The following is a 27,834-nucleotide window of genomic DNA, read 5'->3' as shown; positions in this document are numbered from 1 at the left end:
CTGATGTTCCAGCTATGTCCAAAGGCGAAGAGCCTCTTGGCATAGGGTCCACGACCCCACCCCGCCCTGCTTGTTGCAGTGCCACATGTCCGTGAACACCTGCACTACTCTTCCTTTGACAGAAGGAAGGAATGCTTTCAGTGCAAGACAAACAGCCCAGAGCTCCAGAAGGTTGATGTGGAGCCTGGATTCCACCAGAGACCAGAGACCAGAGACCCCTTTTCCATGTGGTTGCCCCATCCCAGGAGGGACGTATCCTTCACTACTTTGAACTCTGGTTGGGAAAGGAAGAGGGATCTGCCGTTGACCCAATCCTGGTTCATGATCCACCACTGCAACTAACTTGCAGTCTCCTCCGAGATCTGGACGACATCCGAAACATTAACCTGATGCTGCGCCCACTGGAACTTAAGGTCCCACTGCAGAGCCTGCATATTCCATCTGGCATGATCCAACAGCAGGATGCAGGAGACCATGAGGCCCAGCAGCCTCACGGGTCTCTCACCAAAATCCAGAATAGAGGCTGAACCGTCGGTATCATAGCCCGACTATACCAGACTTGCTGCTCAGTAGGATAAGCCGAAACTGTGCTGTATCTAGAACTGCTCTGATGAAAAGGAGCTGTTGAGAGGGAATCAGGTGCAACTTTGGAATGTTGATAGTGAACCCCAGCAAATGCAGGAGGTCTGCCGTAGTCTGGAAGTGGGAGACGACAGCCTGGGGCGAGCCCGCCTTCAACAGTCAATCATCAAGATAGGGGAAGACTGCAACCCCTGATCGGCGCTGATGAGCTGCAACCACCGCCATCACTTTAATGAACACCCGAGGAGTGCTGGTTAGGCCAAAGGGGAGCACGGTAAACTGAAAGTGCTTGTGGCCTACCGTGAACCGTAGGTAACGCCGGTGGGCAGGCAAGACAGGGATGTGAAAGTAAGAGTCTAGCGCTTCCATCCAGTCTCCAGGGTCGAGGGCAGATAAGACCTGAGCCAAGGTCAACATCTTGAATTTCTCCTTCCGGAGGAAGCGGTTGATGTCCCTGAGGTCTAAGATATGATGCAGGCCTTTGTCCTTCTTGGGTACCAGGAAGTAGTGGGAGTGGGAGCCACAACCTACTTCTGGCACAGGGACGCGTTTGATAGCTCCCTAGGCCAAGAGAGCCAAAACTACCTGACGGAGAAGGGCCAAATGATCCACTGACATGCGATGGAAAGTAGGTGGCATGGAGGGAGGAGTAGTCTCAAAGGGGAGGGAGTAACCCCTTCTGACTATTTGCAAAACCCACCTGTCCGACGTGATGTTGTGCCAGTGGGGGAGGTGATGGCGAATCCTGCTGCCCACCGAGAACTGATGGCCCTAAAAGGTTGGATTATGAAGGTTTGGAGGCTGCTGCAGGGGAGGCGTTAGTGGACTGGCCGGCCCGCTGGCCCCTAGACCCAAGAAAATGGGTCCTACGTCCCTGGCCACGCAGAGGCTGGGTAGCTTGCACAGCCCTGTGGCTCTGGGTGGAACATGATAGGACACCCCTTCCGTTGCCACGAAAGGGGCGAAAGGCAGACTGCATGGCCCAAGAAGTTGCTGCAAGGCCAAAGGATCTGGTTGTAGCCCCAGAGTCCTTGAAATGCTCGAGGGCGCTGTGTGCCTTGTCACCAAACAGGCGACGGTCATCAAAGGGCATGTCCAAAAGGGTAGATTGGACATCCCTCAAGAAGCCAGACATTCTCAGCAAGGCATAGCACCTTAGGGCTACCAACATGGAAACCGTTCTATCCAGCTCACACGGGATGGTGAACTTCACTGCGTCACGACCCTCAGCAACAGTGTGGGTGAGCATGGCCCAGGCCTCCTCCAGGCACTGCGGCAACACTTGCACAACCGTATCCCACAGAGTGTGTGTGCAAAGGCCCAAGAGACATACAGTGTTCAACGACCACCGCCCTAAGATGGCGGAAGAAAACATCTTCCCAAGATGGTCCAGCTTCTTGGATTCCCTATCAGCAGGAGCAGTAGGGAATGCGCCCTTTGAGGATGAAGCTTGGACCACCAAGCTCCCCAGGGTAGGAGAGGAAAAGTGGGTCGCCCGGGGCCGGGAAGTGGCATTGGGAAATCAACCCTTCTCCAGGGCCCCCTGTGCTGGGCTTGGACCAAGTGCCCAGAAGGTTGTCCATGAGGGCCTCGCTAGAAGGCAGCTGGGGCTCCGAAGAGGCTGCTACCAGCTGAAGCACCTCCGTCAGGAGTTTAGTCCTGACAGCACCGTAGGAAGCGCAAGGCCCGAGGCCTCAGCAGCCTTACGCAACAACACAGCGTAGGAAGCTTCCTCTTCTCTAGCCACGGTAGGGGAAAAAAGCATACCACGGTCTGGGGAGGCATCCAAACCACCGGCATCACCCAACTCCTCTCGCCAGTCTGTTTCCTCAAGTTGCTCTGCTAGAGGGTCAACAGATCCCTCCCAGTCCTCCTCACCCTCCTCTGGCTGCCACTCAGGGCGGTAGGTATGAACAGTGGGACCAAAGTACCCTCCGGTGCCGGTACCGGTACCGACGTCGGTCCGGCGCCATTTCTATATTGGGGGTGAGGCTGGGGTCGGCGCCGGTTGGGGGCACAACCAGCATCGGGGACGTTGTCACTGGAATCAGTGCTGGGGAAGGTATTGTGAGGTTTAACGGCGCCGATCCGGATCCAGACCTGGATCCATGGGAGCCCTGGGGCGTAGGGGCTGGAGCTGCAGGTATCGAAGGCCTAGGATCCCCAGCCGAGTCTATGGGGCCCGAATGCGCGCCAGGGGAGTATGGCTGCCCAAAGATGCTGTGTAGTGCTTCATAAAACTGATGAAGTAGGGCAGGGGACGCTCTGGGGAAGAGAGGGAAGTGCAGAGCCATCCCAACGGGCTCTGAGGAAGGAGCCGGAGTGCAACGACGCTCCGGGTCCAGCGTCACGTCGGCCGACAGACAGGGAGAAGGCGAATAGCGATGGTGCTTGTTCGCCATCTTTTTGTGCTTCAACTTACCCGAGGAGTGCAAAGACTTTGATAATAAATGGTGGTGATTCAGCGACCTGTCCCTCGACCTTCCCCTCGACAGGGACCTCGAGTGGCACGGAGTGGACTGCCGGGCCTCCAAAAGCTTTTGGGACCACTCCTGCAAAAACTTCGGGTTCAGGGTCCGGCAGTTGGAGCACCACTTCGGGTCGTGGTCGCACTCCAGGCACCAAAGACACACGAGTTGAGGATCGGTAACCAACATGAACTTCTGACAGGAGTCACAAGGCTTGAAACCGGCTGGACATCCCTCGTGCACCAGTAGTCTGAAGACTCAAAAGAAGTGGACAAAAAGTCAGAAAAAGGTTAGTCAAAAAGCGACTAAGGGGCAAGCTCTCTCCGGATCTGCGATGGCAGGTGAGAAAAAAGAAAGAACTGACGTAAGAGCGCAGGGTCGGCGTCTAGTAGACACTTGCACGTCATCTCGGCCACCACAATACTGACGACGGACGTGGCATTGACGGACGTGGCATCGACCGACGCGACCTACCGACGCGCAGGGGTACTGCTAAGAAAAAAATTCTCCGGATCCAGTCTGATGCTGGTGGTAATTCTAAGGTAAGGAATCTATAACTAATAGTCTCTTTCAGATATGGACGTTGTCTACAAAGGAGTGCAATGACAGATTGTTTCCATCAAGAGTAGTCATTTTACTGTACAACATTGCCAATACAGCTATGGTTAAGAGGCTACAGACAGCACCACCTTCACCTCCAAGGAAACTCAAAATCATTTGAAAGAACATTTGTACATTAAATGTAAGATTTTAAGATGAATGGATTACCTTTACATCTGACGAAAAAGGAGCAGGCTTAAATAACATGGAACAATCGGTTCTGGACAGCAATATAGGAGGAGGTGGCACTGCGTTTTTCTCGATGTTCCCTGGTGATTGATGCTTAATACATGACGTGTACACTGCCCTTTCTTCAGTTTCAGCTTTGTGGATTAGAGCTAGCACTTCCTAGTGTACGGACATAGTCAAACACAAGCAAAACAGCAGCGTCAGTTTTAATTATGCATTATCTGTACATGAACAGCATTTACAACCTGTAAATTAATTATATTGAATTTGCAAAAACACCATTGCATGTACAAATGTGCATTGCCAGCGGCATTAGGTTCCTAAGTGAAGGCATATAAGAAGCAAAAATGAGGAAGAACTCTGTGTCTTAATATGGTTCCCGGTAAGTGATAAACAGACATTTTTATTTACATATGCATTTATATATAACAAAAACATTTCCCAGAGGTGTTTAGGTATAAAGGTTTTCACATTCCCTCACAGACAAGTAAATCTGTCACTTTAGGTGTGGCCTAGAAACAGCTTTATTGATCTCAGCAGCCTCATGTAATTAAAAAATAATCATAAATACATATATGTATATAGATCTATTATACTGAATGGAATTACACCAAATTTGGCAAAAAGGTAGGTCTTTGTCTAGAAAGGGTGCGTTTTTAAAAATGGTGTAAATCCATTCAGTAATTGCTGAGAAAATAAAAAAAGAAAAATATTGATATTTGAGCACCGAGGAGGATTAGGTACTCCTCCCGAACACGAGCTTCATTCTGATTGGCTGCTAACACTCCAAAACAGAATGTCTTGGCAGCCAACTTGTGACCCTGTACCAAGTCATAAGAAAACAGTCATAAAAAGGTGAAAAACAAGAAATGGGGACAGGGTAGAAACACCCTGACCTCCTAGGCCTGCTCAGGGGGTCCCACGGGGACCCACAAGGCCAAGAAAGCATTTTTTACAAAAAAATTGGCCGAATTCGCGCTGAATCCACGAACCCGGCATAAATTTAAAAAAAACAAAGTGATGTCTCCTGTGCATCGTTTACTTAAGCCCCCGAGTGGGCCTGGTCCTAGGGGAAATCGCAATAATATAGTGCGGGAGCCCATGGGGACCCCTGCCGCCCTGGGGACCGCTACTTCCCCGGGGTTTTATTAAAATGAAAAGGCATGGGGGGGGCTTGTTCCTCCCCCCACCCAGGGCTTTAATAATTAAACACAGGGGCATTCCACCCCCCCACAGCCCAGGGGACCGCCACCTCCCCTGGGCTCTGACTTAAAAAAAATGTTTGGGGAGGTCGAGCCCCCTCACACAGCCCCAGGGACCACCACCTCCCCAGGGCTTAAATTAGTTGGGAGGAGGGCTGTGCGGCCTCCCTCCTGGAGCCCTTCACGGCCAGCTCCTGCAATGGCCTGGGGTGCCCACCCCTGGACATTGCTGTTTTCTATGGCAGGGCGGGAGCACTGCTCCCGCCTTGCCATAGCAAACACTGCTTTGCTTCTTTGAACCAAGTGCAGAAAAACCTGCTCTCTCATCAACGAAGCAAAGCAGAATTGCTTTTGGGCAAGGGGAGCTACATGTCAGCAGCTCCCCTTGTCGAAAAGCCATGAGGCGGTGAGCTGGCAGGGACCGTGGGGGCATTACCCCTGTTCCAGGACGCCCAATCAGCAATTGGAAGCATGACGGAACATGTAGGTCAATACGTAGACTTCTTTCTACAGGACCTAGTAAAAACTATGCCTTCATATCTAAAGGATGCAGGTGATTTTCTGAAACGCATTGATGATATGACTTGGACTAATGATTTAGTATTATTGACTTTAGACATAGAGTCACTATACACTAGTATCCGGCATGAATGTGGTTTACGTGGGGTGGAGCATTTCTTGAACAGTCGACCTGCTGAGTATGTTATGCACAACAGAATGCTCATGTCCCTCATCACTTGGTGTTTAAACAATAACTACTTTTCATTTGGAAAGAATGTTTTCAGGCAGAAACAAGAAGTTGCCATGGGGGCCTGTTTTTCCCCGAGCTACGCGGGGTTGCACGTGGGCTTCTGGGAAAGGCAGGTCCTCATGAGGGAACATAAGGAAATCTTTGACCAAAAGGTCGTCTCTTGGCTTCGTTATATAGACGATATTTTCATTGTATGGAAAGGCAGCATGAACAGTGCCCAGGAATTTGTCGACATGTTGAATATTAATGACTTTAACTTGCACTTCACATCCCATTGTAGTACCACCATGATAGAGTTCTTAGATGTGCAAGTGCAGATAATTGAGAACAAACTTACCACTACAGCGTTTAGAAAACCTACAGCCGGCAATGCTATGCTTCATGCGCCGAGTGCACACCCGCAACATTTGATAGCTAGCATCCCCTATGGGGAAATGTTACGGCTTAAACGCATTTGTAGCACAACAGAACAGTTTGACATATGTAGCAAGCAAAGTCTTGATCGCATGAGACGCAGAGGGTACATTGAGGACATCCTTAACAAGGTCATACTAAAAGCAAATGAGAGACCTTGATCTGCTTTACTACCCAACATCACAGAACATAATGGGGACACAATTGAAGGTAATGCCGCACCCAGACTAATTACCACTTACAGCAGACGAGAACGTAAAATACGCAGCATTCTTCTACCTGAGAAGCTCAGTGTGACATTCAGAAGGGCTAAAAACATGGCCACACTGTTGTCTCAGAACACTATCATGGAGGTTCCAAGAATTCAAACGTGGCTACCAGTTAAAAATGGTTTTCTTAAATGTGCAACATGTCGCGCATGTAACTTTGTTGCTAATACCACCAAGTACAGAACCCCTTTTAAAGCTCAGGATCAAATAATCAGGGGTAAATTTGACTGTCGCACAGAATATGCCGTTTACGTTCTTACCTGTACCTGCGGGCTCAGATACGTAGGTAGCACCAAGAACCCAGTATACATGCGAATACTACAACACATCCATGCCAACATCAACTGCGACCCCGCCTACCCGGTAGCCAGACATTTTAAGACCAGTCATAACAGAGATGTCAACTGTTTATCCTACTTTGTTATTGACATGGCACCGGTACAGAAAAGAGGCGGGATAGAGATAAAGAATTGAGACAATTAGAAAGAAGATACATTCTAAATCTGAAGAGCAAGTCTCCGAATGGCCTTAACGACAGAGAGGATATACACACCTTTCTGTAAAATATTCCATTTGACACATAACCACGGAACTCTATCTGTGCATAGGTATTACAGTAAATCACAGTGATGAACCTATAAATTATAAACAGAAGTTTAAAATGAAGGTTTACAATATTAGCTGCTATTTTACTACATTCACTCACATGTTTTTAACATCACCTGTCTAGCACTATTTTCTGCACCATTAACACTCAGCACTTTTCAGACTAGGGTTGTTGAGATATATAGATAATTGAAGAGAAGTTGGTTAATCCCGGGAGTGGGGCTGATCTGAAATCCACAAATTATCCTAGCACTAGCGCTTTACTTAGTGATGACAGCAGTTGCACATACAATACCATAGTAACATCTAGAATAGACCTCAGGGAGGCAGCATCATTTGCACTATTGGTTCTGCATTCATGCAAAGAAACCACTTTGCACAATTAAACAGCAATATTTGCACACAAATCCGCGTATATTTTTGCACATGTAACATAGAAATGTTTATTTATTATCATATAGATATATATATTTTTTTTTATATGGAGATTTTTATTCTGGGTTTTATTACAGTGATTTTAACATATTTATGCAAGTTAATATGTTATTTATGTCAAATAATGTGTGCAGAATGTGCTTTATTATGATGTAATTTATTGCTGCTTGCTTATTTGCACAATTCCACGCATTCATGCGGAGATAATGTAAATAGTTACTGGCATATATGATTATTGGTATGCTTTGATGTGCCTTAATTTGCGTTTCAGTCGCAGATAAATAGTGCTTTAACCCAGTCGACATAGAGCACATTTTTCCATAGTATTTCTTCACTATTCATGATTGGGTCACGTGGTGATTCCACGAATGAGAAAAGAGTGTTTTGTTATTTAAAGGTGACCATTACTGCATGTCCGCTATTTGATCAAGGGCAGTTCCTGCCCGAAACGGGTCGTGCCAAAGAAAACCTGTATAAAGGATAATAAACTTACCTGTGACACTCGTAATGCTGCGTGGTGGTCCGTGATTCCTGTGGTCAGAACCGATTCAAGCAGATACCTGGATATATATATATATATATATATATATATATATATATATATATCATGCTCCAAAAGTGCCCACAGGCAAGAAGCATTCAACAGCTTTTAACAGCTGTCCCGCCGTCTATGCCTGACGCGTTTCGAAGTGCTTGACTTCTTCCTCAGAGGCTCCGGCGGTGAAGAAGGGCGCAGTCTGGTCATGGCTCCTCCCTGTTTATCCTTGATTGCACGCCCTGATTGGGCTGCTTCTTTGAGACTGTTAAAAGGACTGCTTTGCCGGTGTTGTCCATACCTAAATAAAAGGCGTCAGCGCAGCACTGCTGTTTGAGTGCTTCTTGCCTGTGGGCACCTTTGGAGCATGATATATATATATATATATATATATATATATATATATATATATATATATATATATATATATATATATATATATATATATATATATATATATATATATATATATGTCATACAAAAGCCTGAAGCTTAGGAGGTCACACACAGCTCACCTTCCATCCGGACTATTAAATCACCTTGCAGCCACTCTCCCAATGTGATTTTCATTTGCCCACGCGTTTCGAGTCCCAAAGACCCTTCTTCCTGGGCAGTTAAATGAAATGAGATGCAAATTCGTTTCCCATGTGTTTCAGTTCCTTTATTTCAGTATTAAGCCTTCTGATTGGCCTTGCTCATGTGCTTGAGCCACTTTGCATACTGGGATTGGTAGTCCTTGAAAAAACGAGCTGCACTTCATTTTGCATATTTTTGACATTATTGTCATTTTAAATCCTTTGAGTAAGGTGTGGAAGCCTGGTGCAAGTTCATTATTGATGGCTCACTGCGCTGTTTGTTCACCAAAAGCAGTTTCTGATGACAGCCTCCCTTTCCAGTAGCAGGGATGGTGCCCCTCCCCACGGCTCAGGCAGCCGTGTAGAAATGTCATACAAAAGCCTGAAGCTTAGGAGGTCACACACAGCTCACCTTCCATCCGGACTATTAAATCACCTTGCAGCCACTCTCCCAATGTGATTTTCAATTGCCCAAGCGTTTCGAGTCCCAAAGACCCTTCTTCCTGGGCAGTTAAATGAAATGAGATGCAAATTCGTTTCCCATGTGTTTCAGTTCCTTTATTTCAGTATTAAGCCTTCTGATTGGCCTTGCTCATGTGCTTGAGCCACTTTGCATACTGGGATTGGTAGTCCTTGAAAAAACGAGCTGCACTTCATTTTGCATATTTTTGACATTATTGTCATTTTAAATCCTTTGAGTAAGGTGTGGAAGCCTGGTGCAAGTTCATTATTGATGGCTCACTGCGCTGTTTGTTCACCAAAAGCAGTTTCTGATGACAGCCTCCCTTTCCAGTAGCAGGGATGGTGCCCCTCCCCACGGCTCAGGCAGCCGTGTAGAAATGTCATACAAAAGCCTGAAGCTTAGGAGGTCACACACAGCTCACCTTCCATCCGGACTATTAAATCACCTTGCAGCCACTCTCCCATGAGCAAGGCCAATCAGAAGGCTTAATACTGAAATAAAGGAACTGAAACACATGGGAAACAAATTTGCATCTCATTTCATTTAACTGCCCAGGAAGAAGGGTCTTTGGGACTCGAAACGCGTTGGCAAATGAAAATCACATTGGGAGAGTGGCTGCAAGGTGATTTAATAATCCGGATGGAAGGTGAGCTGTGTGTGACCTCCTGAAGCTTCAGGCTTTTGTATGACATTTCTACACGGCTGCCTGAGCCGTGGGGAGGGGCACCATCCCTGCTACTGGAAAGGGAGGCTGTCATCAGAAACTGCTTTTGGTGAACAAACAGCGCAGTGAGCCATCAGTAATGAACTTGCACCAGGCTTCCACACCTTACTCAAAGGATTTAAAATGACAATAATGTTAAAAATATGTAAAATGAAGTGCAGCTCGTTTTTTCAAGGACTACCAATCCCAGTATGCAAAGTGGCTCAAGCACATGAGCAAGGCCAATCAGAAGGCTTAATACTGAAATAAAGGAACTGAAACACATGGGAAACGAATTTGCATCTCATTTCATTTAACTGCCCAGGGAGAAGGGTCTTTGGGACTCGAAACGCGTTGGCAAATGAAAATCACATTGGGAGAGTGGCTGCAAGGTGATTTAATAATCCGGATGGAAGGTGAGCTGTGTGTGACCTCCTGAAGCTTCAGGCTTTTGTATGACATATATATATATATATATATATATATATATATATATATATATATATATATATATATATATATATATTCCTCCTTACGTGGCTCGATTTTCGTCGGGGCTTGGCGCTTCTTTCAGCTGTGCATAGTCCACTGCGGAGCCATCCCGTATAATATTCTTTCTGCTCTCCGAGGAAGAAAGGATTCGCACTCACGGGTACTTTCCCTATTGTTAGGCTTTTATTTCTTAATTTTATAAGATTAAGATGTGATTACTGATTTTAAACTTGTATATATGTAGAAAGAGAAGAGATAACCTCCGACCGTGATCAAGGTGGCAGCCGCCACCGAAATGCGTTGGTGATGCAATGTTTCTCTGAAATTAAGAAATAAAAGCCTAACAAAAGGGAAAGTACCCGTGAGTGCGAATCCTTTCTTCCTCGAAGAGCAGAAAGAATATATATATATATATATATATATATATATATATATATATATATACATATATATCCACATACCAGGTGAGCCCCAAAGGAAAGGCCCCAGACAGTCTGTAAGCTCTCCTTATTTATTCGGCAATGTGCAAGCAGGCAGCTCTCAAAGTACATGCATTCAAATAAATCCTTCGCCAAACGCGTTTCAAGATATCTGCATCTCTTATTCAGTGGCGTTGATTAAAAGAGGAAAATCAACGTTCCTCACGCACATGTTCATTTAAATCACCTGCCATAGTGGGCGTGTCCGTGAGCACGGCCTTCTGGTGATTGTAATGCAGTGACTGTTATCCCGAGTGGGCATGCTTTTCTTCTTTAAAATTAAAACACAAATGTTTCCCAAGTGGGTTGATGCACATTTCTGATTACGGCCTGCCCCGCTTTGTTCAGAGTCGAAAAAAACCAACAGTGCAGCACCACCCTGGAAACGGCACTGTCTCTGCCTGTCTCCCGTTCTTGCCAGCACCTTCTTGGAGCTAGCACAGGCCCGCAAACCAGCGGTGGGCCTCTCTCCACGGCTGGGCAACAGCCGAAAACATCCACATACCAGGTGAGCCCCAAAGGAAAGGCCCCAGACAGTCTGTAAGCTCTCCTTATTTATTCGGCAATGTGCAAATGTATTTTGATCCACATTTACATTGTATAATGTAGACTACGTGTGTGGAGGAACAGTTTATTTTTCCCGAGATTAGGGTGCTTCTTCCGTCTGCTTCTTCAAAAGACATTTTAATTAGGCCAATTTTGCATGCCTTACAAACATTGCATTTTCTGAATCCGTTTGTTTGATCAGTCAGCCATTTACTGTTGGGTTTTTCCTCTTTAAAATGACTATGCACTAGTTGGTCCTTAAGAGAAGAGGTTTTTTGTAAGTAATCGTTGGTTCAGTTCCTACCATTTTCCCAATGTCAGGGTCCCCTGATATGAGATGCCAATATTTTTTGATTTTACTGTTTATGATTCCACTCTCTTTGCTATATGTTGTCACAAAGCGCGGTGGTCCTTGTAAATCATCTGTTTTCGGTTTAGGAGCTAGTATTGCTGTTCTGGTTTTTGTATAAGCTTTCTTTTTACATTTTTGTGAAGTTCTTGTACTGTATCCATGTGATTTCAATCTTTAAGTTGTTTCTTTGATCTTTATTTCTGCATCTTTTTCATTTGAACAATTTCTCTTCATGCGAATGAATTCGTCATATGGGATGCTTGCAATTAACAGTTGCGGATGAAAGCTGGTCCCATGTAGGATACTATTCGTAGCAGTCTTTTTCGAAATAGTGTGGTTTGTATCTGATCATGTTCTACATAAACTTTCATGTCTAGGAAGTCAATTTCTTTTTTACTTGTATTGCATGTAAATTCTAATCCTATGTTGTTGTTACATAGTTTAGAGTAGTACAAGTCAAACTCTGATTTGGTGCCATTCCAGATTAAAAACAAATTGTCTATATACCGTACCCATAGTATTAACTTCTCTAGGTCTGTTTGATTTGCGGAGTCCCAAGCAATAGTTTTCTCCCACCATCCCATGGTGGTATTAGCATAGTTCGGTTAGAATGAGATGCCCATGGAAGTTCCACATTCCTGCTTATAAAGTTGGTGATTGAAAAGGAACACGTTGTTGATAAGGAAAAGATTGATCATTGTCATAAGCATTTCTGTGTGTTTCAAATTGCTGATGTTTCTTTGTTTTAGAAAGTAATGACATGCGTTCAATCCTATTTCATGTTTTATAGAAGTATACAAGGAGACTGCATCAATTGTCACCATTAAATAGTTCTCGTTCCATGTGATATTTTCCAGTACACGCAAAAAGTAGATGGTGTCTTTGATGTAAGAGCTCTGACTTTTCGCAATTGGTGCTAAAAATAAGTCTACATATTGTGAGATGTTTTCATATAGACTTGAGCAAGACGAGACAATTGGTCTCCCTGGTGGGTCAATCAGTGTCTTGTGTATTTTTGGCAAAAAGTAAATCGTAGGGATCACTGGAAATTCATTCATGGGGAATTTCTTCTCATCTTCAGTTAGTAATCCACTTTTTTGCCAATTATCTAATAGTCCATTAAGATGTATTGTCATTTCATTCATTGGATTCGTCTTCAACTTGCTATAGTTGGTGGGATTATTCAATTGTCTATTGGCTTCTTTGATATAATCTTGTGTCTTTCTGAAATCATGAACCACTAGTCCCACAATGCACCCTAACAGCCAGGTGGGATAAATAGTAAACATAGAAGATTGCTCACTTACCGTGAACAAAGCCTGCTTTCAGGCTGAAACGCATTGGTCCAACCATGAAGGGAGGCGCGCAACCCCCTTCTTGTTTTTTTTTTTAAAGGAAAAAAAATGCTCAGGCCCTGGGGGATGGGGTCCCCAGGGCCCAACAAAAAATAAAGGGAAGGGGGGGCACACAGTCCCCCCTTCCAAAAAGCTAATTTATAAAAAGCTGGTGTCTCGCAGGAGGCCCACCCCCTACCTGCACCACTCTGCAAACGCACCCCTTGGCGCACTGCTGGTGGGGAGATAAGGCCCTCTTGTGTCCTGAGGACCTCAGGATACAAGTGGACTTTTTCCCCCAAGCAGCAGTGCATCAGGAGGCGCGTTTGCAGAATGATGAAAAAAGGAGGTGTGGCCTCAGACCACTCTCAGCAATCCAGCTGTGCGGGGACCCTCAGGAGGCAAGGGGACTTCATCCCCCGACTAAGAGCGTGCCAGGAGGCGTGTTTGCAGAGTGGTGGACAAAGGTGAGTGGCAGGTGTCCACCTCTCAGCAATCCCACTATCTGGGACATATAGGAGGTATTAGGTAGGCTAGTTGGCTCCTAAGGACCCCCAGCAGCAAAGGGGACTTTAATCCCCATCCAAGAGCGCACTAGGGAGTGTGTTTGCAGAGTGGTGGGAAAAGGGGGGTGGCCTGCTATGACAACTTAGCAATCCCGCTGTGTGGGACTTACTGGAGGTAATAGGAGGGGTAGTTGGCCCCCAAGGTTGTCTTTGGGGGCCAACTACTTCTCCTATTACCTCCACTAAGTCCCACAATGTGGTATTGCTAAGAGGTCTTTGGAGGGCACACCCCCCCTTTCTCCACCACTCTGCAAACGCGCCTCCTTGCACAGTACTGGTTAGGGGATGAAGTCCACTTTACCTCCTGGTACCTCCTATAAGCCCTACACAGCAGAATCCCTGAGCGCTGGCCAGAGGCCCAGCCCCCTTTCTGCACCATTCTGCAAACGTGGCTACCAGTTAAAGAAGCATTTGTAATGTAATGGGTCTTGCATTTGCGAGAGTTAGAACTATTGGCATTGTAAATGTAAAAGATTTTTACTAATTTTTTTGGTGCAGAGTGGATATACGTTGTGTGTAGTGGAATTATGCGGTATGTTGTGCAGTGAAATTATGAGAATAAAAAGTATGTATTATTTAGTGTATAGGAATTATGTAGAGTGGGATTATGTGTTTTGGAGAGTAATTATGTGGTATTGTAATCTTTGTTGTGGAGTGGTAACCTCAGGTTTAGTCTTCCTCATTTCCATAGAAGCTGAACTATAGACTCAATGAGACACACAAAAAAAGGAACCACTGAGGAGCACTTCAGGATCTAGTCGGAGGTATGAGCAGGGCCACTGGAATTATATGACTGTTCGGCTGCACCAATTTTCACATAATTAAACATTTTTTCGCATTTGCCAAATATTCCATCATCTGCTGCCTACTCTGCAGATTTGAACAAAAAAAGCCTTGCTTATAGCTCAATAGGCTCAAATGTCCCCAAAAATGCAGCATCACATGTTACCGCGTGGTGGAAGGCCCTTTGCAAAGCTGGAATGGTCATGTGTTACTTATTGCTAAATGTGGATGTCAAATTGGTACTAATGGTGCACAAACCTCTCTTCTTTCTGCACCTCTCTTGTTTCTTTCTGCACCCCTGTTGTCTCTTTTTGCACCCCTGTTGTCTTTTTGAACTCGCCTTCTGTCTTACTGCACCTATCTTGTTTCTTTCTGCACCTCTCTTGCTTTTTCTGCACTTCTCATGCTTCTTTCTGCACCTCTCTTGCTTCTTTCTGCACCTTTCTTCTTCTTTCAGCACCTCACGGTCTTCTTTCTGCACTTCACTTGCCTCTTTCTGTACTTCTCTTGCCCCTTTCTGCACCTCACTTGCCTCTTTCTGCACCTCTCTTGCCTCTTTCTGCACCTCTCTTGCCTCTTTCTGCACCTCACTTGATTCTTTCTGCACATCTCTTGCTTCTTTCTACACTCCTCTTGCCTCTTTTTGGTCCTCTCTTGCCTCTTTGTGCATTTATCTTACCTTTTTCTGGACTTCCCTTGGCTCTTTCTGTGCCTCTCTTGCCCTTTCTGCACCTCACTTGCCTCTTTCTGCACCTCACTCTCTTCCTTCTGTACCTCTCCTACCTCTGTCTGCACTTCTCTTGCCTCTTTCTGCACTTCTCGAGCCTCTTTCTATACCTCTCTTGCTTCTTTCTGTACCGCAAGTGCCTCTTTCTACACTTATCTTGCTTCTTTCTATGCCTCTCTTGCCTCTTTCTGCACCTCACTTGCCACTTTCTGCTCTTCTCGTGCCTCTTTCTGAACCTCACTCTCTTCTTCTGTACCTCTCTTGCTTCTTTCTGAATCTCTCTTGCCTCTTTCTGCACCTCTAATGCATTTCTGCAACTCCGTTGCTTCTTTCTGCACTTCTCTTCCTTCTTTCTGCACCCCTCTTATTTATTTCTGTACCCATCTTGCCTCTTTGTGCTCTTCTCCTACCTCTTTCTGTACCCATTTTGCCTCTTTCTGCACTTTTGTTGGTTCTTTCTGTACCTCTTTTGCAAATGTGTGTATCCCTCTTGCCACTTTTTGCATCCCTGTTACCTCTTTCTGCACATTTCCTTCCTGTTTCTGCACCTCTATTGCCTCTTCCAGCACCTCTGTGGCTTCTTTCTGCATTTCTCTTGCTTCCTTATGCACCCCTCTTGCCTCTTTCTGTACCCCTCATACCTCTTTATGCAACTCTCCTTCCTCTTTCTGCAGCTCTCTTGGCTTTTTCTGCAGTTCTCTTGCCTCTCTGCACCTCTTTTGCTTCTTTCTGCACTTCTCATGCCTCTTTCTGCATCTCAGTTGGTTCTTTCTGCACTGCTCTTTCTTCTTTCTGCACCCCTTTTTCAAATGTCTGTATCCCTCTTGCACCTTTCTGCACCCCATTCCCTCTTTCTGCACCTTTCCTGCCTGTTCCTGCACCTCTCTTGCCCGCGCCTATTTCAGCACCTCTCTTGCTTCTTTCTACACTTCTCTTCCTTCTTTCTACACCCCTCCTGCCTATTTCTGTACCTGTCTTGCCTCTTTGAGCACCTCTCCTACTTTTAGATGTTCTGGGCGCGGTGCACTGCTAATCAGTGCCACAGCGCAAATGCTCTGTGTACATAAATGACTGTGTGAATAAGGATAACCCTAATGCCTACATCTGTGTAGCCTGTTTGTCAAGGATTACTTTCTATCACCCTATCCGGCCCTAGGAACCCGATAGGAACTTCGAGTTTGATATGTTTATGCTCAGGACAGGGAGGGCCACCTTTTAGTAAGGACCGTTTTTGATATCACATGTTTTGAAATGCCTTTCCTGAAAATGCGGTAGTTTCTTGCCTAAAGCTTTACAGCAGGTTACCAGTATGTGTATTGGCCGTCTGGTTTTGCAGCAGTAGGGCCAGCTGGGTCAAACCTGGCTGGAGAGAGAGATCGATATTCCGAGCCTGGGGAGGGGTGACTTTTTGATCCGAACAGGGACGTGCCTGGCAAGGTGAATGATGGTTCCACCTCCCACTGGGTGTATGATAGCAGACCCCCTCAATCTGAAAGGGTAGGATGTCGCCTCGTGAACCAAGTGCTCCCCGACCCCATAGAACTGGTTCTGACTGGAGTCAGTGATTTGCGACCTTAGAGAACAAAGACTTTTTAGGTATAAAATGCTGCGCTGGAACTTTGGCCAAGTGTGTTCCTTTTAGATGTCAAGACAAAACTCTGTCCAAGTAAACAGAGGATAGGACTTTGAAACTTTCACTAAGTTTGCCAAAGAAACTATCCGAGGGCCTTAATCGAGAGCGCCTCCTGCAGAGGTCTCATGGACAATAAGCTTCACCCCGTCAGCCATCCAAATTCCTGTGTGAGGAATTCTAGTTACAGTTGAGGCCTCCGTCGAGTAATCCGGAGCCTCTAGTTCTACTGTGAGGACCGCGGACTGCGAAAAACTTGAATCTTTTGCTAAACATGTGTGGGCCGCTGCAGCTAAGAGAGAGCTGCCGCCACTGAGAGCTCGCCTTAGTATGAACCCTTGAATCTTTTGCTAAACCTGTGTGGACCGCTGCAGCTAAAAGAGAGCTGTAGCCGCTGAGCTTCCACCATTGTGCCAGCCTGGCTGAGACCAACCTCTGACGTGTAGGCCGTCGCAGCCAAGAGAGCTGCAGCAGCTGAGTGCCCGCACCCGTTGCTACTTTTGTGTCCTCGTGATTTGTCCCATGGGCCGCCGCAGCCAAGAGAGAGCTTTAGCCGCTAAGTGACCGCACCCTTGGCTACTGTGCATAAGCGTGTTTTGTCCCGTGGGCCGCTGCAGCTAAGAGAGGGCTGTGTTCACTGAGCGCCCACACCTTTGACATTTTTTGTATCATCGTGATTTGTCCCGTGGGCTGCCACAGCCAAGAGAGAGCTGTAGCCGTTGAGTGCCTGCACCCTTTGCTACTGTGCATCATCGTGGTTTGTCCCGTGGGCCGCAGCCAAGAGAAAGCTGTAGCTGCTGAGTGCCCGCACCCTTTGCTACTGTGCATCATCGTGGTTTGTCCCGTGGGCCGCCGCAGCCAAGAGAGAGCTGTAGCCGCTGAGCGCCGGCACCATTGGCAACTTTGCATCCTTGGGATTGGTCCTGTGGACCGCCGCATCAGAGAGAGAGCTGCTGCCACTGTGTGTCTGCACCTTGTTCACGCTTGTTGAGGATTGTCGCTATCATCTCGTGGGCCGCCGCAGCTAAGAGAGAGCTGCTGCTGCTGTGAGCCCACCACGGAGCTGCACGACAAGAGTCTTCACCACCACCAGCCTGGACCGCCACAGCTGCGTGCTGCTGCCGCTAAGCGCCCGCCTGTCCCTGAGTGCCCAAATCATTGTGGGTGCACACTGCGGACCTCAGCCTCCAAGACTTGTGGTCACTGGGAGTCAGCCTGTCACCGTCTCCGCTTCTCTGAGAAGCTGCGTGCTGTATCCCCTTTCAACAACAGGTATCTGGTGCACAACGGGTCGCGTAGGCCCCGACCCTGAATTCAGTCAGTGTCACTCTTTGGGGAATACGTTGTTGTCTTTTTGAGTCCCCACAGGTTGACGTGAATTGTAGTTGTTGAAACACTTTGAGAGTTTTTAGTTAAACTGTTGGATAAAGATATCATTTTTCTATACCTATCTGAGTTGTGTCCTTTTGTGGTGTCATTACTGCCTTATTTTACGTGGTCATACACGCTTCATACACTGCCTCTGAGATAGGCCTAACTGCTCGTGCTACGTTACCACAGGGTTGAGCAGGGGTTGTCAAAGGGGGTGGCCCACTTGCCCTGACTTAGGAAGAAGGGTCTCTATTTGGACAGTGGCGCCAGCCAGTGCCAACTAGAGACCCCCATATCTAACAATTTGTTAGTGACATAGTCTGGTGGATGATCTATAATTGATCTGGTCTGTGTTGTCCGGGCTTTGTCTGCATTTGTGTCGTATCTGCTTGCAGTGGTGCTTGGTGAGTTTGAGCACTTCTATGTACCAGCTCGCTTCTGGTCAGGTTCTGGTGGTCTTGGTAGCCTGGAGAGGGGCCATGGGGTCTGCGCAGGAGGTGGGCCAGGCTTTGAAATTGGAGATGATCTGGGGAGGTAGTAGTTGAGGTGTTGCTGTTGGTGACGTAGGAGCCCCAAGGTCCAGGACCTTGTTCCACTTTTCGGGTTAAAATAATTCAAAGTCAGTAATACCTCTTTCTTTCATAAATAAGAATCTTATTTTCCTGTGATGTTCAATCATTAGCAAAGCCAACAAGTCTCAGATTTAAATTGCCTAATTATCGGTTTTGCCAAGCTTGTTGCCACCAGCATGCAAACACATGAAACCTCTTTCCAGGAAGGTCTCCATGCGTCATGGTACATGCATACATATGAGTTACAACATATTATTCTTCAGGTTTAAAAGTTGAGTTACTTTATTCAAAATGAAAGGAATGGATTTCCAAAAAGTTTTGCCAACACATGTTCCGCGACTAAGAAACCAACAATTTCTTGTTTCTTAAGGGCCAACACATAATTAATTTCACCTTGACTAATACGTCTATATGTGTAAATACAGCAAATTACCAGTAATACCAAATCGGGTGCTACAAAGAAGAGAAATAAGATAAAGACAAATTTTAGAACACGACACAAGCAATATACTTTTCACGACTCACAAGTTACACCACAATGAAATTAGTTATGGGCGAGCAATAAAGATTTAAAACAGAACAAAAAACACACACAAGCGCTTCTGCAGGTAGTAAGCATTATATAAACGCTGCAATACAATACAATACAATTCAATAGTACACTCTTAGTGAAAGGGGATTACAGAGAATAAATATAACAAAAGATTAGACTCTAATATTAAAGTGTACAGCACATATTTTCAAGGTCCTAAATGTGCATTTAATTTGAAAAATTGCAGAGCAAATATTAACACCTTATCTTGCAATGAGTGCATATCAAAATAAATAAAGAATCATACCTAATTGCTTGAACTTTTTTTGAGGAACAATGTTTCATGAATTAAAAACACCTAATTTAAATGTCAAGAACTTAAAAATTATAGAAGCAAAGCAGTGTTAATACAGCTACGTAAATAATAGAGCTGACATTAATGTTATTGTCATCATTATTTCTGGAAGAAGTGTAATGATTAAAGTGACATCCAGTAGCATTATGGCTATGTTCATCCATAGAGACACCTACAGGACAGTATCGTATCACATTCATGTAAGGAACAAACATGGTTAATTATATTATCATTATTATGTTTGCCAGTAGCAACATGATTAAAGTGAAACTGCATTCACACCACTGGAGAGTGCAGCAACTCACCACCCCCTCTTTTCCCTGCCTCAGACATACAGAGCAGTGTTCGGCTGCAGTTATTACCCTATTCATTAAAATTGGAAAGATGAGAGGCTGGGTCTGTCCTGCAAAGATTCAAAGTCATAGAGCTGGGAATGTTTAAAGTCATAGAGTTGTGATTTCCTGGACTAAAGCATTTCTTTTTTGATAGTTCGTAGCATGTACCCTACAAGATAAAAATGTAAATGTCTGTATGCTCCTTAGTGAACCAGGCACCTGATATCCTTTCATACTAAAAGATGTGGATGTGGCTTGTAAGGCGGGCGCTGCTGAAGAGAAAAAAGAAAGTTCCCTATGCGTCCTACAGAGTTTTGCTGCAGATGAAAACTGTAGTTATGCGCTGCTGCTTCCAGACTACACAGAAGTTAGGTATGGTATTAACAGCCAACAGAACACTAGATTACAACAGCAGTGCCAGAGCTATACCAATGGCAAGCTGCATAACAAATTACACTAAGTTTTAGCCAACATACAGATTACTTTAGGTCTCGCTGAGACAGCGCATGCAGTGCATGCGCTTCTAAACCGAGACCTAAAAAGGAATATCTCCTATCTAAGAAATAAAAATGCAAGCAATATATGGCTGAGCCTAAAATCTTCTAGCAAGCGATAAATCCTGTTATTTCATGCAAAAAAATTGAAGACTCAAAACATTTGTTAAAAGAAATCTTTCAAGTCATAAATAAATTAACCTCCATCCCCAGCAACAATCTAGCACCTAGCAGCCAATCGTTTTGTAGCTCTCTTGCCAGCTTCGTTCAAAACAAAGTGGAAGAAGTATATAATATATTCTCTTACATCAAGACCCTATCCATGAAGGAAATGTCCTCCCTCTCTACTAGTATGAAAACGAATACTTTTTTTTTTAATTCACAGACGTTACAATTGAGCAGTTCACACTGCTTATCAAATCCATTAAGTCAGGCACCCCACAGGATCCTTGCACACCAATGGTGGTCAAATTAGCACCAGAAATCACAGCAGTCAATCTCACAATAATTTTTAACCAAATGTTCAAGACTGGTTATTTTCTGACCCAATGGAAGATCATGTCAGTACTTCCACTGATAAAGAAGCTTACTCTCAACTCAACCCGAATAATTACCACCAAATATATTGCCTGCCACTACCAGCTAAGATTGTGGAGAAAACCATGAACCTACAGTCAGCAACTTTTATACATGGTAACAATCTTCTGGACCCCACTCACTATGGATTCAGAAGTGGTCATAGTACCAAAATGGCCGTGATCATGGCAACTGAGGAGATCAGAGTTGCTTTGATCAGGGTGGGAGAGCTGCACTTATTTGACTCTATTTATCGACAGCTTTTGATACGGTCAACCACGAGCTGCTGTTTGGCCATCTCCACAACATCAGAATTAGAGAAGCAGCTCTATCCCTCCTAAGATCATTTCTTCTTGGTCAAGAAAAATTGGTGACTCTTAATGAATTCACATCAGAACCATTTTCACGGCTCTATGGAGTCTTGCAAGGCTCCTCGTTAAGCCCCACTTCCTTTAATGTGTATGTCACAAACCTGGCTGATCTTTTCAGATCGTTTGTATTCTCGCTCACATCATATTCCGAAAATACACAGATCATCGTTTCCCTGACTAAGAGTGAGCAGTACATGGGCACCAGATTTCACAACTGCATGCATGCAGTCAGCGACTGGATGGCCAATAATAGTCTGCAGCTAAACTCTGGGAAAACCATGGTCATTTTATTTGGAAACCAAGCCTCTTTTGGTCCCCTTCATGGTACCCTGAGGAGCTTGGTATCCTTCCAACTCCGGTCAGTAAAGCCCGCAACCTTGGAGTGTTAGTAGATGACAAACTAGAATCAGGTGCTCAGGAAAATGTGGTCACACCCTCAGGATCATAAAAAATATTCTTCCCTACATTTCTTCAGATTTACAGAAAATAGTTGTCACATCCTTGGTCCTTTCTAAACTGACAACTGTAATGGCCTCTTTACAAACAAACATGCAACAGCAATATTTGAACACATTGCTAACCGTACAGGTGCAGCACCACGGTTGCTGTTAGGGATCCCAAAATTCAAATTGGCTTCTATGGCCTTAATACAGTTGTACTGACTGCAAGTCAGATTGAGAATTGTTGTCAAGGTCCTCTGCATCACCTTCAATGCTCTGCATGGTGTAGGACCTGACCATTTGAAAAATAAATTCAAATGGAATCTACCACCAAGGACAGTCCTCAGTGGCCCAAAATGCTACAGTGTCAAAATTCAGATGCCCCTCGTGCGTTAAAACTTGGAATATCTTACTCCTGTACCCTAAATCCATGAATAATCTGCTCTCTTTTAGGAAAGCTCTAAATCAAGGTTGATAGGGTCCCAGTGAAATTCTTTGCAATAGGTCTTAGTGGAGCCAGCGCCAAGACATCTCTGGATAGACTTGCCCTCTAAAAAGAAATTTAACATAACATAACATCAAGAAAGGGGCATGGCCTAAAACATATAACTGTTGGCAACATTACGGCGACAAAACATAAAATTTACGAGGTGGGAGATAAGGCCGGAAAAATGTTGGCTTGGCTGGACAAAAGGGGGGAAGGCTCCAGAGGAATACAGCAAATACAGACACGGGAGGGAAGGCTCCAGAAACACCCTGCAGAGATAGTACATACACTAGCGGAATATTTTAGAGAGGTTTATACACCAAATCAAACCGTATCGGAGACTGATGTAACAAAATCGCTCAGACACATCGAAACACAGAAGCTCTCACCTGAAGCAGCACTAGAATTAGAAGCAGACCTGACGCAGGACAAAATTCAAACGGCAATTAGGTCGGTTCAATCGGGCAAAGCCCTGGGGCCCAATGGGATCCAAATAGAATGGTACAAACTTATGACCGAGACTATAAGCACACCCCTGTTGGCAATGAATAATGACAGTTTGCAGAGGACAATGCTCCCACTGGATCAAAGAAAAGCGACAATAGTGGCGATTCCAAAGCCAGGTAAACCCCCGACAGAGTGCACCTCCTACCGCCCGATATCGTTATTGAATGCGGAAGCAAAAATCCTAGCTAAACTATTAGCGAATATGTTAATGTCCCATCTCCCACAATTGATTCACCCGGACCAGTCGGGTTTCATGCCGAATAGGAGCACAGCACTGAATATTAGGCGCATACATGGAGTGCTCGCACGGGCTTCAACATTGTCAGACCCAGCGGTGATATTATCATTAGATGCGAAAATGGCATTTTATATGGTAAATTGGTAATATCTCTTTGCGGTACTAACTCATATGAAGTTTGGCCCGAAATTTATAGCCTGGATCCGATTGCTGTACTCGGCGCCATTGGCTCAGGTTACGGCTAACGGCCATATCTCCCATACGATAGAACTGTCGAGAGGAACACGACAAGGGTGCTCACTATCGCCGTTGATGTTTGCAATAGTGCTAGAGCCACTGGCGACGTTAATTCGATCAACCCCATTGCTGAAGGGCATTAGCTGGGGAGAAGGATGGGAAGACCGTCCCTCACTATATGCTGACGGCATGTTGGTCTACCTGACGGACCCAGATCACGGTATTCCAGAGCTCCTTAAATTGTGTGACAAGCATGGGCAGGTATCGGGATATACCATAAACTGGTCCAAGTCGGTGCTTTACATACTACAGGGGCCAGAACCTTTGCTCCCAGTGGAATGGCCATTGGTACCAACAGGGAATACCTTTAAATACTTAGGTATTCATATAACTAAAGATACGGCGGACTTCTTTGTGAAAAATCTGGCCCCGCCTCTGGAACGTCTAAAACGCGATGTCGCACACTGGGCGTCGTTGCCCCTGACGCTTCTGGGGAGAGCAGCACTATACAAAATGATGGCGCTGCCGAGATTTCTCTACGCACTTGATAACACGCCGTATCCGATTCCACCCAGATACTTTAAACAGGTAGCAGCACAAGTATCGACCCTGTTGTGGGGGCCCCGACAGGCACGTATAGCACAGGTTAAACTCCACCGAAGTTGGTATGACGGCGGGATAGCGCTACTGAACATACAACTGTACTACTGGGCAGCACAACTAAAAACTCTTAATCAATGGATACACGCTCCCCAAGATGACCCTGCGTACAGGGCGGATAGGACGCAACTGGGCTCGAATAATATGCTGTCTGTACTCTACAACAGAGGAATGCCCTCGAAATTAAAGGGGCCCACGAAACAAACGGTCGCCATATGGTACAAGGCACAGGCGAAGCTGGGGTGGAAAGAGGTGATAACGAAGCTTACCCCACTTTGGGACACCAAGGCCCTGGGACAGCTACGACGCAGTAGAGGTTTTACGCAGTGGGATAATATAGGTATCTCCACGGTGGGTGACCTCTGGGATAAAGGCACGGTTCTTCCGTTTACCCAACTACAGCGACAATATGAATTAGGCCTGAATGAAACATTGTTGTTGACGGCACTTCCCCCGGATACAGAAGTACCGGAGGCCTCCCTATTAGAAGACCGTTTGCTCACTGACTTTATGCAAAAGCGAGCAACGTCGCTCACATACCGAAAATTGACACTGCGGGAGAAGTGGGCTACGGAAGTAGAGGACATGGACCACTCGGAATGGTCGGAAGCATTGGCATCTCCTAAGGAGGTGGGAGTCTCAGCCAAGCTTAGACTGGTGCAACTCAAGATAGTACACACCATATACTACACTAGAACCACATTACATAAGCTGAAGAGAGCACAGGATCCATACTGTCTTCGAGGATGTGGGGAGGAGGGTCCCTTTATTCACACTATGTCCAGCAATAATAGAGTACTGGAGACAGGTGTTGCGTACAATCTCACAAACACTGGAACTATCCCTTTTACCAGAGCCACGCAAATGTTTCTTAAACATATGGGACCCTAACGACCTTACACGCCATGGACAGATTTGGGTCACACTGGGCTTCATGGTTGCCAAGAGAAACATAGCGCAGAAATGGGGGGCTGTGGACCTGCCAACGTTGGCGATGTGGTGTGAGAACATGGACATTGCAATGATCACGGGACGAACAGTATATGCGAACAGGGGAAGCCCGCGTAAATGGAATAAAATCTGGGCGCCCTGGAACAGCTTCAGGTGAGGCCTGTGTGACCTGCTACCGGAATCTGTAGTAGAAAGCTCAGACGAAGAAATGGAGGGGGAAGAGGGTAGTACCGCAACTGTGGGAAATTATATAACTGTGCTCAGAAAAATGTGATAGTAATATGCTGCTAAGAAATGTGTATCCAACGATGTAACATGGTATTAATGTACAATTACTGTTTGTATGTTGTCATGACTGTCGATGAGAAGTTTGATTTAATAAAAAAAGAAAAAAAGAAAAAAAAGAAAGGGGCATGGCCAAGAAAGCTCCAGAGTCAGAAGCTCCTTGAGTGTGCTCCGTGCGGGGTCCACATTTAAATCCTGCATCATCCTAATCGGCCCCACGACTATGACCTTGCTCTAAGCCTCACTCTGCACCGAGGTCATGGGGGCTGTGGACTTGAGCTGCAGACTGGCTGGTGAGGCCACAGTACCTCCACTGCAGTGAGCTACCATTGCTCCTTGGGACCACAGCTGACCTCGAGACATAAAGGAGGATGCCCTGTTTCAGAGCCAGGCACGCAGAGGCAGTTTTTGGCACTGTGACTCCGTGCCCGAAGTTCCCAAATTAGACTTGGAGTAGTGCCGAAGCTGCCACTGTGCCCTGGTATATCTGACTCTGGGTGGTGAAAGAACACTGCTGACAAGGGGTGACAACACACCTATGTGTGGGATATTGCCAGTGGGATCATGGCGGTGGCTGCTGGAAGCCTCAAGGCACCAAAACCTCTTGCTATCTAGTCCCCTCCCCTGCATCCGCTCCAGAGTGGGCAAAGGTGCCAAGGTAACCAGCGACAACCAAGACTGGCAGTGCCTGGAATAGGCAGGGGTGAGTCCAGGCCATCCACTGCCTGAATCAAGGAGTGGCTGTCTTGTCCCCTCACCTGCCGGATTAGGAGGGGCAGAGAGGACTGACAATATGTGCTTCGGTCCCCTTTCCTTCCCTATGGAGTAGAATTGTTGAACACCCCAGAACAACCCTGATGTCATATTGAGGTCAGATCCGTTGGAGGGAAGAATCAGGTCGATGCGCTGGAGCCAGGGGGCCTGCATGGGGTGGTTGGCGCCCTGAACATTGAGGCCTCCTCATCCTAGGCCCCTTCATTATAGTGCGGTGGACCCAACCTGGTAAACTGAGGAACAACGGGAGCAGAGGTGAGACGGGCCCAGCCCAAGCAGCAGCCTCTGATGACCGTCAGCCCGCCCCTCACCAGCTGGTGGACTGAGACATGGTTCAGGCTGCGGCACGGTCAGTGTGGCTTTATGGCCTGATTACCTCACCTGTTGTTGGACTGAGCCCTCAGGGTGGCAGAGAAGGCTACCTCGGGCAATACCACAATCCTGGTGCCTCCAGCTAGATCTGCCCTGCCTGCTGAGTCACGCCGGAGGCCTAACCTTACCTCATAGGGGGGGCCAAACTGCTGCGCTAGGGCCGCAAGATCCATGCAGAGTTTCTTGGGTGAGGACTAGGGTTGAGAAGCATCACGTTCACCTACCGGGAGGGAGTCCGGGCAACGGTGGGCCACCAAGCTATCAGGCTGCTCCTGATCCCCTGTGAGCCAGCCCCGTTATCAACAAGCTCACTTTGATTGTGGTGACAGGGGCGTAACACTGGGGAATGGGAAGACTAAGATCCCCCATCAGGGCCGAATGGACCGTTATAATAGGGGATGATGCTCCTCCTGTGATGCCTGATAATGCTGCCCTCCTCCTCGCTATCCAGTCATCCCGTGAGGCCCTGGAGGGAAGGGTGGGTGAAGTGCACTCAGAGGTCTCCCTCCTGTGTCAAGACCTTCGCAATGTGGCTGAAAGGGTCACATATGCAGAAACCAGGATTTTCAAGTTGGAGATACAGTCCAGCACCTTCGCAAAGACGTTGCGGAGGCCCAGGCCACTTTCAGGGATGTGTAGTGGCAACAGGAAAACACAGAAAACCGCACCCGATGGAACAACCTCAGATTTGTGGGGTTTCCGGAAGGAGTTAAGGCTTGAATGTGCCATGGATTCTATATGAGTGGTTTCTCCTCCTTCATTATAGAATTGGAGCATCGCGCTTTGGGGGACAGGCCACCACTGGGCGCCCCTTCGAAGCCAATGATAGTGCGCTTCTTGAACTTCCAAAATAGAGACATGAACCTTCCTGAAATACACAAGATGGGGGAAGTGTGCCATGAAATCTCCAAGATCCTGATCCTCCCAAATTACACCAGTGAGGTTCAACGGCTGAGGCGTACATTCAATGCTGGCAACGCCAAGATGCAAAGTCTTAATTTGCAATCCATGCTTTTATTCCCAGCTATACTGAAGGTCCTATTCCAGGGGAAATTACATTTCTTTCAAAAACTTGAAGCAGCATTGGAGTGACTGGAGGAGCACCCCATGCTGCAGGGGAAGCAAGGTACGAGTTATGGGCTCATTCCCAAATGCAGGAGAGGGCACCCGGCTCAAAGACTGGCTTTTGTTCTGGAGGAGAGCTTGCCGATCTCAGAAAAATAGTGCAGGCGCCCCTTGGTGCTACAGATGTCAGGAGATGAGACTGGACTCCTCTTAATACTCAGAAGAGGGACGAGCAGCGGCAGTATAAAAGAGAAAAACTGTTGTCCTAGAGGGTGGACCCACTAATGGCAATATTGGAGATGACCAGGGGACAGATTCTGAGACCCCCCCACCCACCCATTGATGGTTGTTATTTCAAACCTGGAATACAAACCTGAGATCCTCCCTTAGAGGTTACAGCGTTCGGACTGACAGCAGTCATATAGTCGTGGGGCTGATGAGCAGAACTGGGGCCCTAGGGAATGACTCTCCTTGTCCAGTGATGGATGACTTAGCAAGTCACAGTGGATAG

General features: G+C 46.3%; 1 protein-coding gene across 1 annotated transcript in view; it reads right to left on the bottom strand.

Moving 5' to 3' along the window:
• CFAP54 (cilia and flagella associated protein 54) overlaps nt 1–27,834 on the bottom strand; it is a 2,285,874-nt gene that overhangs the window by 1,660,381 nt on the left and 597,659 nt on the right. The window contains exon 21 of the mRNA XM_086918163.1: nt 3,819–3,998. Within this exon, the coding sequence (XP_086774289.1) occupies nt 3,819–3,998 (180 nt within the window). The remainder of the gene's footprint in view (nt 1–3,818; nt 3,999–27,834) is intronic.

Source organism: Lissotriton vulgaris, chromosome 1_1, assembly GCF_964263255.1.
Source record: "Lissotriton vulgaris chromosome 1_1, aLisVul1.2, whole genome shotgun sequence".
NCBI lineage: Eukaryota > Metazoa > Chordata > Amphibia > Caudata > Salamandridae > Lissotriton > Lissotriton vulgaris.
The sequence above is the reverse complement of the archived record's forward strand: the minus strand, read 5'-3'. Positions and strand labels throughout refer to the sequence as shown.